Below are 19,845 nucleotides of genomic sequence, written 5' to 3' on the forward strand. Positions count from 1 at the left end.
AGCAATGGGATCACAGGAATCAATTTTGAAATACTATCACCCAGATTTTAAAGTTTCCTGGTGTAATACCTCCTCCCTAACCTGTCCTAACCCTTCTGCCCATTAATTTTTTGAAACCAGGGACTCTCCTTGTTCGAATGGTGACATTCCCTGTCTGCCCAGATATTCCTTTAAGTTAGCCCTTGAACTGTTTGTGCATTGTTTCATCATGTTCCCACATTTCACTAACAAATATTAAAACATAGATAAACATAGAAAATCGAAGCAGGAGCAGGAATGGTAGGACCCTGGGAAGTACCAAGAAGCAGAGGGACCTTGGTGTGCATGTCCACCAGTCCCTTAAGGTAGCGGGACAGGTAGATAATTTGGTTAAGAAGGCATATGGGATACTTGCCTTTATTAGCCGAAGCATAAAATATGAGAGCAGGGAGGTTATGCTGGAACTGTATAAAATGCTGGTTAGGCCACAGCTAGAGTATTGCGTGCAGTTCTGGAATCCACATTACAGGAAGGGTGTGATTGCACGAGAGAGAGTGCAGAGGAGATTTACCAGGATGTTGTCTGGGCTGGAGAGTTTTATTATGGGGAGAGACTAGTTAGACTGGGGTTATTTTCCATGGAGCAGAGGAGATTGAGGGGGGACATGATTGAGGTGTATAAAATTATGAGGGGCATAGATAAGGTAGACAAGAAGGAACTTTTCCCCTTGGTGGAGGGATCAATAACCAGGGAGTGTAGATTTAAGGTAAGGGACAGGAGGTTTAGCGGGGATGTGAGGAAGAATTTTTTCACCCAGAGGGTGGTGGGAATCTGGAACTCACTGCCTGAAAGGGTGATAGAGGCAGAAACCCTCATAACATTTAAGAAGTACTTGGATGTGCAGTGGCGATGCCATGGCATACAAGGCTATGGGCTTAGTTATGGAAAATGGGATTAGAACAGTTAGGTACTTGTTTGACCAGGACAGACTTGATGGGCCAAAGGGCCTTTTTCTGTGCTGTCGGCCTCTATGAATCTATGAGTTGGTAATTTGGCCCCTCGAGCCTGCTCCGCCACTCAATATGATCTTGGCTGATTCTCTATCTCAACGCCATACTCCTGCTTTCTCCCCCATACCATTTGACACCTTTAGAGTCTAGAAATCTATTTCCTTCTTAAATATACCCAGTGACTTGGCCTCCATAGCCTTCTGTGATAGAGAATTCCACAGGTTCACCACCTTTTGTGTGAAGTTTCTCCTCATCTCAGTCCTAAATGGCTGACCCCGTATCCTGAGATTGTTTGAAATGTTTGCTCCACACCCACAGGGTTTCATCTGTTTAAAGCCACAAACAGAAAGGTCCAGTTTTCTCCTGGAGTTTGAGAAAAATCAGCTTTCAAAATGATGTAGATTTTCAATGAGGGAGATCTGCGCTTAACCCCGCCCCTCATTTACTCCAATTGGTTAGAGGACCAGCAGCTCCCGTTGGTCCTCCAGCCACGACCCTCTTCCCATTGGTCCGGAGCTGCCGTCAATCATTCTCCGGGCTGTGATCTGGAGCATGCGCAGTGCGGGTGACGTCCATGGACAGAAGCTTGTTTGTCTCATCTTCAGGCGGTGAGGATGCTCCGAATCGGAGCCAGCGTTCGGGGTACTGGGTGGGCGGGAAGGCTTCATAAACATCCTGTGTAGGGCTAAAAGACCAAGCAGGAGGCTGCCGTCCCGGGATTGCATCGGGCGGCAGCTTTGGGGCTTTTGCCAGTGAAGACCCGGGTTAACGGTCGCCATCTTTGCAGGAGCGACGAGCAGCAATGCGCATGCGCGGCCATCCCTGTCACTCTCAGTAGGAGGAGAGAATATTGTGCATTTCTATCCTGGACTGACAGGGATGGAATTTGGTAACTGCTTTTACTGTAAGAAGGGGAGAATTTACACACAGCAAACTCAAATCAAGAGACGTGTTTGTCTCTTCTGATATAAGTCCTTAAATGGGTTGGACAGGTAGATGTGGACAGAATGTTTCCACTGAGCCATGAAAACACAATAGGGACTAATAAACCCGAGGGGAAAACGGGATATTTCTTTCCTCAGACAGTTGTTAGAATGTGGAACTCGCTACTACAGGAATTGGCTGAGACAAATACCTTAGATGCTTTCAAAAGGAAACTAGACGAGAACATGAGAGAAAAGGGATTAGAAAGATGAGCTGAAAGATTGAGATGAGGTCGGCAGAATGGAAGGAGACTCATGTGGAGTGGAAACTCCAGGACAGACTGGATAGACTGAATGGTCTGTTTGTGTAATGTATATTCCTTGTAATTCTTTGTAAACTTATCTTCCAGGAAATAGAAGAGGAGGATTTGCATTCAGGAAACTCAAACCAAACCTCACATCTGACAGAGCCAATCAGTTCATCGAGATCTGAAGATTTGTACATCTGAAGGGTTTTAATTGACTGTCTCAGCTGGAAACTGGCGAGAGGCCGTTCACTTGCTCCTCCTGTGTGAAGGGATTGATACACCTGGTAAACATGCTGACACGACAGTGAGCTCACAACACTGAGAGTCCATTCACCTGCTCCGTGTGTGGGAAGAAATTCATGTGTTCATCCAACCTGCTGGCACACCAGCTCGATCACTTTGATGAAAAGCCTCTTCAATACTCTGATTCTGAGAAAATCTTTGAAACCTCCGAGGAACTGGTCCAACACCAGCGAGTTCCCACTGACGAGAGACCGTTCAGCTGCTCCCACTGTGGGGAGTCGTTCAGTGAGTCAGTGCATCTCACTGAGCACCAGCGAGTTCACACCAAGTTCAACTGCTCCCAGTGTGGGAAGAGATTCACTCAGTCCTCCCAATACACTGAGCACCAATTGGTTCACTCAGAAAAGAGACCTTTTAAATGCTCAGAATATGAAAAGATCTTTAAAAGATGCAGGGAACTGCTGAGACACCAGCGCACTCACACCAGCGAGAGGCCATTCACTTGCTCCGTGTGTGGCAAGAGCTTCACCCATTCAGTCCACCTTCTGAAGCACAAGGGTGTTCACACTGGGGAGAAACCCTTCATCTGCTCTGTGTGTGGGAATGGATTCACTCGGTCATCCAACCTCCTGGCACACCAACGGGTTCACACCGGGGAGAGGCCGTTCACATGCTCTGAGTGTGGGAAGACATTTACTCGCTCATTCCACCTTCTGACACACCAGCGAATTCATACCGGGGAGAGACCATTCACCTGCCCTGAGTGTGGGCAGGGTTTCACTCGGTCATCCCACCTGGTGAGACACCAGCGAGGTCATGCTGGGGAGAGGCCGTTCCCCTGCTCTGAGTGGGACAAGGGAGTTTCTGAATCCTCCCAATACACTGAACACCAATGTGTTCATTCTGATAAGAGAACTTTTAAATGTTCTGAATGTGAGAAGACCTTTATAAGAAGCAATGACCTGCTGAGACACCAGCGCATTCACACCGGGGAGAGGCCCTTCCTCTGCTCCGAGTGTGGGAAGAGATTTGTTCATACATCTGATCTGGTGAAACACCAGCGAATTCACACAGGGGAGAGACCGTTCACCTGCTCTGAGTGTGGGAAGGGATTCACCCAGTCAGCCAACCTGTGGGTACACCAACGAGTTCACAGTAGGGAGAGACCGTTTCTCTGCTCTGAGTGTGGGAAGAGATTCACTCAGTTAACCAACCTGCTGAGACACCAGCGAGTTCACACTGAGGAGAAACCTTTTAAATGCCCAGACTGTGGGAAGTGCTATAAAACGTCCGGAGAACTGATGTACCATCAACGTGTTCACACTGAGAAGAGACCGTTCAAGTGCTCTCACTGCAGGACTGGGTTCAGGAAATCATCTCAACTCACTTTACACCAGCGAACTCACACTGGGGAGAGGCCGTTCACCTGCTCCAACTGTGGGAAGGGATTTGCTCACTCAGGCAACCTGCTGAAACACCAGCGAATTCACACTGGGGAGAAGCCGTTCACCTGCACTGAGTGTGGGAAGGGATTTACTTGTTCACACCACCTGCTGAGACACCAGCGAGTTCACAGGTCACCGGCAAAGTTGGATTTTCTTGTTTTTGCTGCTGATAATCACATCCAGGACTGAACATTTTCTTCTTTCTAACTCTAGAGTATTTCAGTTCTCCAACCTTCAGTTACTCTCATGGACAAGTCCCAGCTCCCCATACCTTCTAGGCTGTCTCTCCTAGCCTTGGGATCCAGGGAAGACATTGGTAACACACTCAGGATCAATAAACACAAAACCCAATCTGTTAATCACTTTCAGCTCCTAGACTTAGTGTGTGCCCCCAGCATTCCTCTTGCCTTCGATGTGTGAATAGCACATCATGTCTGTAAACCTGGTTTAAATTGAAATCCACTCAGTAAATGTATTTATTGAAACACTGTAGCTGATGAGACAATACTAAGGTGCCAGTGTGCAACTGCACTGCTGTGTTACCTCTGGCTCAGTGGGTAACACTCTCACCTCACAACCAGAAGGTTGTGGGTTCAAGTCCCACTGTACAACAACTGAGGTTGACTCTCCAGTGCAGTACTGAGGGAGTGCCTCACTGTCAGAGGTGCTGTCTTTCAACTGAGAATATTACACCAAGGCCCCGCCTAGCTGCTTGGGTGGATGTAAAAGATCCACTGGCCTCTAATTTGAAGAAGAACAGGGGAGTTATTCCTTATGTCCTGGCCAATATTTATCCCTCAGCCAATGTCACAGACACAGATCTGGTCATTATCATATTGCAGTGTATGGGAGCTTGCTGTGCGCAAATTGATTGTGATGTGTTTCCTAAATTACAACAGTGATTGTGCTTCAAAAGGACTTCCCTGATGTAAAGGACTTTGGGACACCCTGAGGTGGTAAAAGGTGCTATCTGAATGCATGTCTTTCTTTTCTATGTGTTTTACCTGTAATGGAAAATGACTGAACTTTTGTTCCAGTAGAACCTTTGCTGTTATGAAATGTGGGTGAATATTAATGAGCCTCACATTCTTACTCATGTCTGCTGCAATTGTGTAGAAAGGGAATGTGTAAAGAGCTGGTCTTTGTATGGCGATGTGAACCAAGGAAACGGTATCTGTGTGTGATAGTGACACAGCCTTGTGCTCACACTCAGAACAATGCACCGATATCCTTGTGGTTATGGTTTGAGCAGAGTCAGATCACTGATGTAGTGAACAAGTTAAATATAAATATCTCCAGTGTAGCCGCAGCTTGTCAGATCAGAGCTGGGGAGAAGGGGCAAATGAAGTTGAACACACATAAATGTGAGGTAGTAGATTTTAGTCAGAAGAATAAGGAGTTCACTTATTACTTGCAAGATGTGAGTCTGGGTGGGGTAGAGGAACAATTAGATCGAGTGTAAATACGTCAATCAGAGCAAGGCCATAAAAAGAGCAAATTGAGCATGAGGTTTTATTTCACGAGGAATGGAATTGGAAAGTGGGGAAGTTCTGCTAAAGTTGTCTGGAGCCTTGGTCAGACCACACTGAGAGTAATGAGTACAGCTCTGGTCACCATTTTATAAAAAGAATGGAGAGACACTGGAGAGGGAGCAGAGATGACTTACAAGGTTGATACCAGAAATACATATGAAGAAAAGGTTGATGGACTGGGTCTCTTGTCTCCTGAAAAAGGAAGGTTGAAAGGTGACCTAATAGAGGTCTTTAAAATTGTGAAAGATTTCGATAGAGGGGAAACAGAGAGAATGTTTTCTCTCAAGGGGAAGAGAATAACCAGAGGTCTTCATTAGAAGATAGTGTAAAATTATTAACACTGAACTCTGTTAAAACCCCTTTTGTGGTATAGTGAGGAAGGAAAATGGAGAAATAGGGCTTAATATAAATTAATGCCAATGGACAAAGATTCTGGGAAATAATGACAATCTTTAAAACACTGACTGCAGCTAAAAGCTAAAGTTCTTGAAGATTGTTTGTGTGAGCCAAAGGCAGGAATGTAGGGGCCTCTCTGAGATAACTGGCAACAGGATGTAGCAGCCTGCAGATACAAGAAAATAGAACCACAGTGAATACACGGAACATTACATGATTAAATAAGGCTAACATTGCTGTCATGAACTGTGAATATGATAAACTTAGGTGATTAATTAAGGCTAACATTGCTGACATGAACTAAACCTGATTGGCTAAGGGAAGCAATCTCAGGGCATGTTCACCACAGGGATGAGCATTGATTGGGAAGAGGCAGAGGTTAATTGGATAAGAGGCAACATGAAAGAGATTCTCCTGAGCAAGGCCTTGCAGAGGAGAAGAAGCAGAGACCAGCAGCTAAGAGAGAGAAACCAAGGAGAAGAAACGGATTTGATACAAGTAGAATAACCCACGTTAAACTGTAAATCGTTGCCAGAGTTTTGTCACTGTAGTTTACATGAAACTTGGTAAACTTGTCCTGACTCTGTCTCAATAAAGTTGTTTCACAACTCAACTTTGTGACCATGTCTGTTCCTGATGGCAAAAACAGAATGAAAACCTCCCAAAACTACAGACTGTGTCAGTGTTTCTAATAAAGTAGAATGTATCTCCATTTATTACAGAAGACACTGCCTCAGATTACTGTGCTAAGACAATGTCACTGTTTATATTACACCAGGCGCTCTCTCAGTTGCACTCGTCCTTGACTGTATATTTCAAATTAGACTCTTCTCTCAGTTATTATTACAATTGAGCATGAATATATTTAAATTAACGAGATCATCTCTCTGTTCCTCTGATACCCTATGTGATACCAACAATTTCCTGTTCCCTGGCCCTAACCACCTCCTCTTCACCATGGACGTCCAATCCCTCCACACCTCCATCCCCCACCAGGATGGTCTGAGGGCTCTCTGCTTCTTCCTTGAACAGAGGCCCGAACAATCACCATCCATCACTACTCTCCTCCATCTGGCTGAACTTGTTCTCTCACTGAACAATTTCTCCTTTAACTAGTCTCGCTTCCTCCAAATAAAAGGTGTGGCTATGGGTACCCGCATGGGCCCCAGTAATGCCTGTCTCTTTATGGGGTATGTGGAGCATTCCTTGTTCCAGCCCGACTCAAGCCCCCTCCCCCAACTCTTTCTTTGGTACATCGATGACTGTTTCAGTGCTGCTTCATGCTCTCGTCCGGACATGGAAAAATTTATCAATTTTTCTTCCAATTTCCACCCCTCCATCACCTTCACATAGTCCATCTCTGACACTTCCCTTCCCCTCCTTGACCTCCCTGTCTCAATTTCTGGTGATAGACTGTCCAGTAATATTCATTCCACCCCACCAACTCCCACAGCTACCTTGACTACAGCTCCTTACACCCTGCTTCTTGTAAGGACTCCATCCCATTCTCTCAGTTCCTTTACCTCCGTCGCATCTGTTCCGATGATGCCACTTTCCAAAATGACACTTCTGACATGTCTTCCTTCTTCCTTAGGTGAGATTTCCTGCCCACTGTGGTTGACAAGGCCCTCAACCGTGTCCAACCCATCTCCTGTGCCTCTGCCCTCATACCTTCCTCTCCCTTCCAGAACCATGATAGGCTCCCCTTGTCCTTACTTTTCAACCCACCAACCTTGGCACTCTAAGGATCATCCTCCGCCATTTCCGCCAACTAAAGCATGATGCCACCAGCAAACGCATCTTCCCTTCACCCCCCGCTGTCAGCATTCCGTGGGAACCATTCCTGCTGGGACACCCTGGTCCACTCCTCGATTACTCCCAACACCTCACCCCCCTCCCATGGCACCTTCCCATGCAATCACAGAAGGTGCAACACCTGCCCCTTTACTCCTCCCTCCTCACCATCCAAGGGCCCAAACACTCAGGTGAAGCAGCGCTTCACTTGCACCTCCTTCAATTTAGTCTACTGTATTCACTGCTCCCAATGCTGTCTCCTCTACATTGGAGAGACCAAATGCAGACTGGGTGACTGCTTTACAGAACACCTTCAGTCTGTCTGCAAGCATGACCCAGACCTTCCTGTTGCTTGCCATTTCAACACCCATTCTGCTCTCATGCCCACATGTCCATCCTGGGCCTGCTGTAATGTTCCAGTGAAGCCCAACGCAAACTGGAGGAACAGCACCTCATCTTCTGATTAGGCACTTTACAGACTTCCGAACTTAACATTGAGTTCAACTATTTCAGACCATGAACTCTCTCCTCTATTCTCACCGCCCCCCCCCTTTTTATTCCCCTTTTTCAATATTCATTTTCAGTTTTTAATTTTAATTTTTTAATTTTTAGTTTTTAATTTTTTAATGTTTATTCTTTATCCACTTATTTTTATTTTTTATTTGTTTTCGTTTTTATTCACTGTTTTATCCCCACATTTTATCCTATTTTCAATCTTTTTTCCCAACACCATCCCCTCCCCCCACCCCACCCCCACAAGGGACATGTCATTTATTCATGTTGCTCTTTCCAGAGTGCTTACCTTTGTCCTGCTCTTGTCACATTCTGCTTTCTGACCTTAATGCTACCATCAGCACCTCCTTTAGCCAGTACCACTATCATTAACACCCCTTTGTCCTTTTGTTCATGACATCTCTGGCAATGTCTCCTTTGCCTCCAAGTATCACTGGCCTTCTATCCAGCTTCACCTGCTCCACCGCCCACCCCCTTTAAATAGTATAAATTTCATTACATTTTTACTTCTCTTTAGCTCTGAAGAAGAGTCATAAGGACTCGAAACGTTAACTCCATTTTTTTCTGTCCACCGATGCTGTTAGGCCTGCTGAGTTTTTCCAGAATTTTATGTTTTTGTTTCAGATTTCCAGCATCTGCAGTATGCACTTGACCCTGTCTTAGTAAGAATATTGCGAATAATTCAAAAGTACTTAATTAGTTATAAAGTGCTTTGACACATTCGATGATCATGAAATGAGCAACATAAATGCAACTATTTCCTTATATTATTTTTAACTGCACTAGATCTTGTTTAATAGACCCAGTCTACTGATTACCGTACTAGAACTTGACCATGTTTATAATACACTAGACCCTGTCTGCTGATTACTGTACCAAACCTTGTCCCGAGTTATAATGCACTCGTCCCTGTTTTGCTTTTTGCTGACCTTGACCATGGCTCAGTTATTATCACACCAGACCAGCCCACTGTTTACACGATCCCTGTCATGGTAACCTGCACTGTAATCTGGGCCCTCTGTCATTACACTTGGTCATAATCACAATATATCTCAGTTATTATTGCACCAGACAATGTCTCCCGTAATATTCCACGAGACACTCTCATTTATTACTGCACAAGATCAGCTGTTGGCTTATTTTATGCTAGGTGCTCTATCTAGACCCTGTCTCAGTTTATATTAATCTAGACCCCATATCAGTGATCAATTGCAGGGCGATTGTTAAAAGGGAGAGGGGTTGTGTGTGTGACTAGATAAGTGGCTCTCTGTAGTTGTCTCAGATAAAACGGGCCAAATGGCCTCCTTCAAAGATTGAATCTTTGTTTGTTTCTTACACCAATGGCGGCCACTATTCCCACAATCCCCCGCGCCCCAGAAACCGCTCTATGCAACTCGCTCCTTTCCCCAGGCGCTGAGAGTGCGCATGCTCCCCACGACCAGCCGCGGGGCATTTTGGGCGGCTCCTTTGTTGTGAGTCGGACTCGGTGGTAACGGGAGAAGAAACCGGGAAGCGGTGGCGAGGATGGGGGAGGCGCTGCAGCATCGCTTTAATGGGCAGCCCCGACCCCCAGCACCCCAGCCCGGGGAGATCACCGCACGGCCGCCGGGCCCGAACGCTCTCATTCGGCCTCTGAGAGCCGCACTCGCTGTTCCTGAGGCTGCGCTCGCCCCCCGCTCAGTTTCTCCATTGAATCCTGTTTCTCTTCTTGTTTTTCCCAACTCAGATTCATCGCCTCATTTTCTTTTCTTCCTTTGAGCCCCTGAACTCCATCTGACAGGGTCATGTTGGAGAGCGGGCATTGACTGTCCTGGGAAACAACAGCAAGAGGAGCTCAGAGGCCGGAGGAGCAAAGGAGCAGCGAGTTCAGTCACCAATCGCTGGGGATTGAGGACTGGACCCTGAGTCAGTCAGTCAGGAGAGTCAGAGGTGAATCCCTGGGAAATCAGTCATCTCTGAAAAATTAAAGGAGTATCTCTTTTATCAACAACATTATTTAACATTTATCAGTATTTTTATTTATTTCATGGGATGTAGGCACCATGGCAAGGCCAGCGTTTGTGGCCCATCCTAATTGCCTTGAATTGAGTGACTTGCTCGGCCATTTCAGTAGCAGTTAAGAGTCAACCACGTTTCTGTGGACCTAGGGTCACATGTGGGCCACAACAGGTAAGGATGACAGGTTTCCTTCTCTAAAGGACATTAGTGAACCAGATTGTTTTTGCAATGATCTGGTCACTGTTACTGACACCAGCCTTATATTCCAGATTTTATTAAAGGAATTAAATTACACCAGCTGTGCTGATGAGATTTGAACCAATCTGCCCAGAGCATCAGCTTCAGCATTACAAGTTCAGTGACATTATCAGTACGCCACCATCTTCCTGGAGTTCCTGGCCTTTGTTTCAGATGCTTCTGTGCCAAGTTGACCAGGTGTTTAAAGGTCATTCATTTCCCTCGTTCCATGTTGTTGTTAGTTAAAGATATAGATTAATTCCTCACTGATCATGCAACCATTTGTGATATTTAGAGAGACAATCATTCAGATTTCTGCACATTTATCAGTTAAAGAAACATCCTTCATGCAATTAGTGATCCACATTCTGTACTGGGGGAGATGTCTGGTGATTTCAGCCTGTAAAATTCTCATCCTTTTGTTCAATTCCCTCCATGGAGTCACCCCTCCCTATCTCTGTGACCTCCTCAAGCCCTATACCCTCTAAATAAGGAGAAGCTCTTTCCAGTATGAGACGGGTCAGTGAGCAGATAACACAGATTGAAGGTAATTGGCAGCAGAACCAGAGGTGACATGAGGGACATAATGCAGTGATTTGCTATGCTCCAGAATGCACTGCCTGAAAGAGTGGTGGAAGCAAATTCAGTAATACATTTCAAAAGGGATAAATACTCAAATTGAAAAAAAATTGCAGGGCTGTTGGGAAAGGGCAGGATTGTGGTGTTAAAGTGGACAGCTCTTTCAAAGATCCAGTGTGGCCATGATGGGCAGAATGGCCTCCTTCCGTGCTGTGCCATTCCATGACGTTAGGCACTCTGCATTCCTCTGATTCTGGCCCCTTACTTGCTAATGACCTCAATAAAAGAGCTAAATTCCAGAGTTGATTTGAAAGTGATTTACCTTGGCCCAGTGTGGCATCAAGGAGCCCGAGTAAAATTGAAGTCAATGGGAATTGGGAGGGGGGAATCTGGCTGGAGTCATGCCCAATACTAAGGAAGGTGCTTGTGGTTGTTGGAGGCCAATCATCTCAGCCTAAGACATTGGTGTGTGACTTGCAGAGGAATTTGGAGGTGATAGCATTTTCACACACCTGCTATCCTGGTCCTTCGAGGTGCTGGAGGTTGAGGGTTTGTGAGATTCTGTCGAAGTTCTTGTCGAGTTGTAAATATATAAAATTCCTCTCCATCACCCACTGCCTCTCTCACCTCTCACTTTCCTTCTATAGATGCCGGAGTCTTGATTCTCTTCCCTGAAGGACACTAATGAACCGATTGTGTTTTTATGACAATCTAATAATTTTCATGGTCACTTTTCCAGAGTGCCAGCCCCACAAATTACCAGGATAATTCAGCTCAATATCACAACCTTTCTTTGCTTTTTTGGGGTTCTCTCTCACTCCATTTTTTTCTGTTTTAAATAAAATTCACAGGATATTTGAAGTCGAAGGATTTGCAGTCGAGAAACACAAACACATCATATCAAGATCTGCCTCAATCACAAAATTTATCATAACCTGAATATCATTAGATTTTGAACATGAAAGGAAAAAGCACTGTTCACAGTGGGGAGAAACCGTGCATGTGCTCTGTGTGTGGACAAGACTTCAGCCATTCATCCAGCCTGTCAGAACATAAATGCAGTCAGAATGGGGAGAAACTATGGAGATTTGGGGACTGTGGATACAATTATCCATTCAAGGTAGAAATTCATCAGGGTCGTCACAACGGGGAGAGGCCATTCACCTGCTCCGACTGTGGGAGGATTCACTACCTCATCCAACCTGCTGAGACACCAGCGAGTTCATACTGATGAGAGACCTTTTCAATGCCCAGACTGCGGGAAGAACTACAAAAGCTCTGGGGAACTGATGTCTCACCAACGTGTTCACACTGATGTGACACCATTCAAGTGCTCTCACTGTGGGACTGGGTTCAGACGATCATCTGACCTCAGGGTACATCAGCGCATTCACACTGGGAAAAGGCCATTCACCTGTTCAGAGTGTGGGAAGGGATTTACTACCTCATCTTACCTTCTAACACACCAGTGCATTCACACTGGGGAGAGGCCATTCACTTGCTCCGAGTGTGGAAAGGGATTCACTCAGTCATCCCATCTGCTGACACACCAGCGAGTTCACACTGGGAAAAGGCCATTCACCTGTTCAGAGTGTGGGAAGGGATTTACTTGTTCATCCCACCTGCTGACACATCAACGAGTTCACACTGGGAAGAGGCCGTTCACCTGCTCCAAGTGTGGGAAGGACTTTTCTCACTCATCAAACCTGCTGAGGCACCAGCGAGTTCACACTGGCAAGAGACCTTTTAAATGTCCAGATTGCGGGAAGTGCTGTATAAGTTCCAGGGAACTGATGTCCCATCAACGTGTTCACACTGGCGAGAGACCATTCAGGTGCTCTCACTGTGGCATTAGATTCAGCCGATCATCTGACCTCACTGTATATGAGCGGGTTCACACTGGGGAGAGGCCGTTCACCTGCTCCAAGTGTGGGAAGGGATTCAGTCGGTCATCCTACCTGCTGACGCATCAGCGAATTCACACTGGGGAGAGGCTGTTCACATGCTCCGACTGTGGGAAGAGATTCAATCAGCTATGGACGCTTTTGGGACACCAGCGAGTTCACACTGGGGGGAGGCCGTTCACCTGCTCTGAGTGTGGAAAGGGATTCCCTACCTCATCCCAACTGCTGACGCACCAGCGAGTTCACACTGGGGGGAGGCCGTTCAGCTGCTCCAAGTGTGAGAAGGGGTTCACTTGTTCATCCCACCTGCTGACGCACCAGCGGGTTCACACCGGGGAGAGACCATTTACCTGCTCCAAGTGTGGGAAGGGGTTTGCTCACTCATCCAACTTGCTGAGGCACCAGCGAGTTCACACTGATGAGAGACCTTTTAAATGCCCAGACTGTGGGAAGTGCTATAAAAGTTCCCAGGAACTGATGTCCCATCAACGTGTTCACACTGACGAGAGACCATTCAGGTGCTCTCACTGTGGGACTGGGTTCAGACGATCATCTGATCTCACTGTACATCAGCACAGTCACACTGAGGAGAAGCCGTTCACCTGCCCCGAGTGTGGGAGGGGATTCACTACCTCATCCCGCCTGCTGACACACCAGCGAGTTCACACTGGGGAGAGGCCGTTCGCCTGCTCTGAGTGTGGTAAGCAGTTCACTCAGTCATCCCACCTGCTGACGCACCAGCGCACTCATACTGGGGAGAGGCCATTCACCTGCTCTGAGTGTGGAAAGGGATTCACTACCTCATCCCAGCTGCTTACACACCAACGCACCCACACTGGGGAGAGGCCATTCACCTGCTCCAGGTGTGGGAAGGGATTCACTTGTCCATCTCACCTGCTGACACACCAGCGGGTTCACACTGGAGAGAGACCGTTCATCTGCTCCAAATGTGGGAAGGGATTTTCTCACTCATCCAACCTGCTGAGACACCAGCGGGTTCACACTAACGAGTGACCTTTTAAATGTCAGATTATGGGAAATGCTATAAAAGTTCCCAGGATCTGCTAACGCATCAAAGCGTTCATTGTCGTGAGGTCAGGTGCTCTCATTGTGTGACTAGGTTCAGGCAATCATCTCACCTCACTGTTACACCAGTGTGATCACAATGGGGAGAGGCTGTCTCATGCTCAGAGTGTGGGAAGAGAATTGATCAGACATGCATCCTTCTCAGATACCAACAAGTTTTCACTGGGGAGAGGCCGATCACCTGCTCCCTGTGTGGGTAGGGATTCACTCAGTCATACAGCCTGCTGTTGGACAGTAACTCACTCGCTCTATGTGTGGGTAGGGATTCACTCAGTCATGCAGCCTGTGTTGTGCAGTCATTCACTTGCTTTTTGTGTGGGAAAAGATTCATGGAATCAACTGACCTGATGAATCACCAACATGTTCACACTGGAAAAGATTATGCAGGTGATAGGAACATGAGATTTGATTCATTAATTCATCCAATCTCTGGACACACCAGCGAGTTCACACTGGGCTGAGACTGCTCACCTGCTCCACGTGTTGGAAGGGATTCACTCAGTTGTTTAAACTTCTGATTCATCAGTGAGTTCACACTGCATGGAGGGTGTTTGTCTCTTGTGTGTGTCTCTGTGTAAAAGGATTTGATCATCATGACAACTGTAAAAATGTCAATGACTAAGTGTCATTTCCTGTCTGGAAACACATTTCTTGATAATGGATATAGTATTGATCAGAGATCCTGAAATTAATTTCAAATTGTTAGAATGTTGCTCCCTAAAAGCTAAATATACTTTGTGTTTTTACAGAATTATCTGTATCCCTTTAAACAAACTCGGAAATAAAGAAACAATGAGACATTAGTTTAATGTTTTTATTTCTAGTACATAACCCATTACACACAGAGACCATGAGATTACTGGATACTCATGGGAGGACTCATCAGAAAGAGTTGTGAGCATATTATTCTAATCTGATCAGTCTGCTTGAAGTTCAAGGACATCGAGCTTTTGTGTATTGATCCTTTTTGACTTTAGGAAAATTTCACTAACTTGATAACATGTCAACACATTCTGGTTATTTGTTTTTCAAAATGGAACACATTAACTCATATCATCTTGTAACTGAGGTAATCCTCTTCAGTGAGTCTGTGTGATATTGTCATTGCTTTTCTCATGATTTGTACATGAATATCTCATCTCCTTCTAAAAGACTTAATATCTTTGTATTCAGTCCATCTCCTAACACTATAGACCGAACTGAGAACATGCACTGTCTGTCCTTTCAGATCAGTAATCTCTTCATGTCTATTCACAGGTTCTAATCTTACCCTCAATATGACCTCCTCGAACCTGTTTCTATTGCAGATCATTAGTTTTAATGTGTGTAGGTGTCTTTACTATGGAGAAATGTTGAATAAAGTTATTAGAATTACTCGGGTCTTCCTCACCTGGCCTCCCTCTGTCTACATTCCCCACCTCGAGGCTCAGGAAAATTCTTCCTTCTGTAGCTTCAAAGCCTTTCTCTTGGTCAGTGCAAACATTTCAATCTATTCTTTCTCCTTATAACCTGTCTTAGAATTCTCTTCATCAAGTGGACCATCAATATAAGGGGAATTAGCATCATCTGTAATACCGGGATAAAAGTAGATGCTGTGATTATCCAGGGATGTCGTTCTGTATTTTACTCTATCTCCCACCGGGGATGATCACCCAGGGTCACAATAAACCACTCAACATTATTGTTTGTTGTTTCTTATGCCCCAGATGTTGTTCAATATTGATTTAAGATTTAGAGAAAATAGTGGGATTGTATGAACAAAATTGATCAGTCACTGGAGGATAATGTTGACTTGAATTTCTCTAATATAATGGCCTTATAGATATTGATACTTTATCCTCAGGATTAGTCAGCTGGTGTTGTCCAATTGATGGGACAGGAAGTATGTGGTTCTCTGAGTACAAATGTGTGGTTGTGTGTTCATCATTGAGGGTGTGTGTGTTTTTCGGTCTCTGCGTGTGGGTGTCTGTGAGTGTGTGCCGTTTCTCGTTCGTTGTACCACAAACCACCTGCTTTCTGAGCAGATGATGTGGCTCCTGAGAATCCCATTGAGTGATTTGAATGGGACCATTCAGAGATTCTTCATCCAGGGTGAAACCACAGGCTGACCGTGTGCTGTGTAAAACCTGACACCTACACAACCAGGCCCCACTTCTCCTGGAACAACATGAAGTGTCTGCTGCTTTCCAGATCCCTTCATTTCCCCTCACAGTTATCCTCAGATAGTTCACAAATTTCTTGTGTGCACCATCATCCAACATGCCTATGGTCTCCACTTTAAATATTTCCATCGGTCTTACCAACAGATAGCAATGGGATTGCTGCTATCACAGGAATCAGTTCTGAAATACTGTCAATCTGGTTTTAAGGCTTCCTAAAGTAATACACTGATCCAGATCTTCCCACCTAACACCAATCCATATCTGAGTTTCTGATTTTAATGTGATTGTCCAATATAGAAAACATATATCATTTAACCCCTTTAAAACTGATTCAGCACAAACCCACCACACATACAAGAGATTGTCTTTGAGATCAGTTGTTCCTTTATAATGTATTACATACAAATTAGGAACAGGAGCAGGTCACTCTGCCCCTCGAGCCTGCTCTGCCATTCAATAAGATCATGGCTGATTTGATTGTAACCTCAACCCCATATTCCTGCCTACCCCTGATAAAATGCACCCCCCCCCCCCCGCCTTGTTAATCATGAATATATCTAGCTCTGCCTTAAAAAATATTCAAAGACTCTGCTTCCACTGCTTTTTGAGGGAGAGGGTTTCAAAGACTCACAACCCACTGAGAGAAAAAAATTCTCCTCGTCTCTGTCCTAAATGGGCAACCCCTTATTTTGAAACAGTGACCCCTAGTTCTAGATTCTCCCACAAGAGGAAACATCCTCTGCAAATCCACCCTGTCAAGACCCCTCAGGATCTTATATGTTTCAATCAAGTCACCTCTTACAATTAAACTCCAGTGGATACATGCCTAGCCTGTCCAACCTTTCCTCATAAGACAACCCGCCCATTCCTGGTATTAGTCTCGTAAACCTTCTCTGAACTGCTTCCAATGCATTTACATCTTTCCTTAAATAAGGAGACCAATACCTTATACATTACTCCAGATGTGGTCTCACCAGTGTCCTGTACAACTGAAGCATAACCTCCCTACTTTTATCTTCAATTCTCCTCACAAAAAAAAAGTTTTCCTCATTATTTGTTATATCGGCATTCTAGCATTTTGTGATTCATGCACTAGGACACCCAGATCCCTCTAAATCTCAGAGCGCTGCAATCTCTCACCATTTAGATAATAATCTTTTTTTATTCTTCCTGTCAAAATGGACAATTTCATATTTTCCCACATTATACTCCATTTGGCAGATCTTTGGCCACTCACTTAACCTATCTGTGTCCGTTTGTAGCCTCATGTCCTCTTCACAACTTACTTTCCTATCTTTGTGTCATCAGCAAATTTAGCAACCATACCTTTAGTCCCTTCATCCAAGTCACTTATAAAAAGTGTAAAAAGTTGAGGCCACAGCACTGATCCCTGTGGCACACCACTTGTTACATCCTGTCATCTTTCCTGTTAACTAGCCAATCTTCTATCCATGCCAATATGTTACCCCATACACCATGGGTTTTTATTTTCTGCAAGAACCTTTGAAGTGACACCTTATCAAATGCCTTCTGGAAATCTAAGTAGATCCACTGGTTCCCCTCTATCCACAGCACATGCGACTGCTTCAAAAAGCTCCAAAAAATTTGTTAAACATGATTTCCTTGCTCAAAACCTTGTTGACTCTGCCTGATAACCTTGAATCTTTCTCACGCCTTTGATCATACCTGCTAACATTTTCCCTATGACAGATGTTAAACTAACTGATATGCAGTTTTCTGCTTTTTGTCTCCCTTTTTGACTAAAGGAGTTACATTTATTATTTTCCAATTGAATGGAATCTTCCTGGAACCTAGGGAACTTTGGAAAATTAAAACAAAGGCATAAACTATCTCACATGCCACTTCTTTTAAGGCCCTAGGATGAAGTCCATCAGGCCCCAGGGATTTGTCAGCCCACAGCTCCATCAATTTGCTAAGTACCACTTCCCTGGTGATTGTAATTTTCCCACAGACAGAACAAACATTTCTCCTTCCACAATAAGAAGCCAACCATAAATGAATTAAGTGATTCTATAAGATCTTGTTGAAATTTTTGTTTTGAGTTTCCTGTCTGTAAATCATCCACTTCTAATATCCTGTAAAAGGAGTTTACATAAGTCATCAACTCTAAATACAGGATAGAAATTCAGAACAGGCAATTCTAGTTTTTATGGAACATTTTTGCCTCTCATTCCCCCAAATCTATAAATCTCTGTCCCACACACTCCCTCTCTGCTCATTTTTCCAGATTCAGCGTCCAGTCTCCTACTTATTCTTTTCTCCTCTCCAGATTCTCTCTCTTCCTGTCCTTAAGCTGGTGACTCAGGCTGTGGATCAATCCCACTACTTCACTCTAATCTTACCAAATAATGCAGCTCACAACAAGAAATCATCTTTGATAAATGTATTTTTGAATATTTGGAAAGAATCACCTTTTCCCAATTGTGGAGATCAGGGAGTCCAGTGATTAGTTCAGAGCTTCCTTCTCCCCAGGTCTGTTCAAACAAGCTGTGTGTATGAGTTACATTGATACAGACTTACTCAGTAAGGGATCTCACTGAACTATGACACAAGCTGTGACTGAGTTACATTTATACAGATTCACTCACTCAGCAAGTGATTGGGTCTGACTGAGCTACAACTGCAACATCTTATATTTATATAGAGCTTTTTAACATGATAAAATATCCCATGGAGTTTCACATGAGCGGAACGATATATTAGGCCAGATGACCAAAAGCTTGGTCAAAGAGGTCGGTTATAAGGAGTGTCTTAAAGGAGGAAAGTGAAGTAGAAAGGTGGAGAGGTTTAGGGAGGAAATTCCAGAGCTTAGGGTCCAGGCAGCTGAAGGCACAGCCACCAATGATGGAGTGATTAAAATCAGGGATGAAGGACATTGGGTAATGGTGCTCCATGTATGTGGGCCTGATAGCCCAAGCTCAAGGCCTAAATCTGAACTTTGGGACATAGTCCCTGGTCTCAAAGAAAAGCAATTCCTCATATAAACACCTTGTAAGATCTTTGTTTATTGATAGCATGAAATGTTAGGACCAGTTGAGTCCTCCTGTGTACTCAATGGGGATTGACTTTAACAGATATGAAATTCTCTGGATTTCAGTGTTACAACAAGAATGTTTTCATAAAAAGAAAACATATATATAAATCCTGGAAAACTAAAAGAACAGAATACACAGCAGCTCAATCATTTCAAAGTGATAAATGATTGGTCACTGTTTCAGGTGGGACTCCTTCAGGATGATCACTTCCCACCACCAGCACCAACCCCCCTCCCCCTCCCTGTTCACTGAACATTCCTTCACCCACTCATCCACCCACTGCACATCCACCCAATGGCACCCAGCCTGGATTGACATTCAGCATGAACCCAGTGAGAGGGTGAGCTGGCCCTCGGGATGTCAGAATGGACAAGAGCTGGAAGTGGTTCCAATCAATACATTTTCTGTGCCATTATTTAAAAAGGAAATTAATATTTTATCAAACGCCCCTGTGCACCCTTGGTGAATTACAATTTCCAGCCCAGACCCTTCCTATTGCTTCTCCGTGGTGCATCCTGTGTGGTTTCAGCAGAGGGAGAGACAGGCTGCTGACATCCCTGCTCTCACTGCCAAGAGGCTTGTGGTCTCCACCCTCTGGGTTTCAGAGCCCCTCAGGGTCCAGACTGATCCACCTGTACCTGTGCAGGGGCAGATTCAGCTGGGGAGAGCCAGGGGCAGCG

General features: G+C 44.9%; 3 protein-coding genes across 3 annotated transcripts in view; 1 reads left to right on the forward strand and 2 right to left on the reverse strand.

Moving 5' to 3' along the window:
• The window catches only part of LOC144697337 (uncharacterized), a 290,314-nt gene that overhangs the window by 171,783 nt on the left and 98,686 nt on the right, over positions 1-19,845 (reverse strand). The window lies entirely within an intron of this gene.
• LOC144697059 (uncharacterized) overlaps positions 1-19,845 on the reverse strand; it is a 395,607-nt gene that overhangs the window by 84,765 nt on the left and 290,997 nt on the right. The gene's annotated exons all lie outside the window — the stretch shown is intronic.
• LOC144697411 (uncharacterized) lies at positions 1,909-14,191 on the forward strand. Its single transcript, XM_078569388.1, is given in 3 exon segments — positions 1,909-3,739; positions 5,933-5,941; positions 12,315-14,191. Coding segments are annotated over 3 exon segments (2,799 nt in total). The 5' UTR covers positions 1,909-2,510; the 3' UTR covers positions 13,876-14,191.

This window comes from Cetorhinus maximus, chromosome 23 (assembly GCF_964194155.1).
Source record: "Cetorhinus maximus chromosome 23, sCetMax3.hap1.1, whole genome shotgun sequence".
In the NCBI taxonomy this organism is placed as follows: Eukaryota; Metazoa; Chordata; class Chondrichthyes; order Lamniformes; family Cetorhinidae; genus Cetorhinus; species Cetorhinus maximus.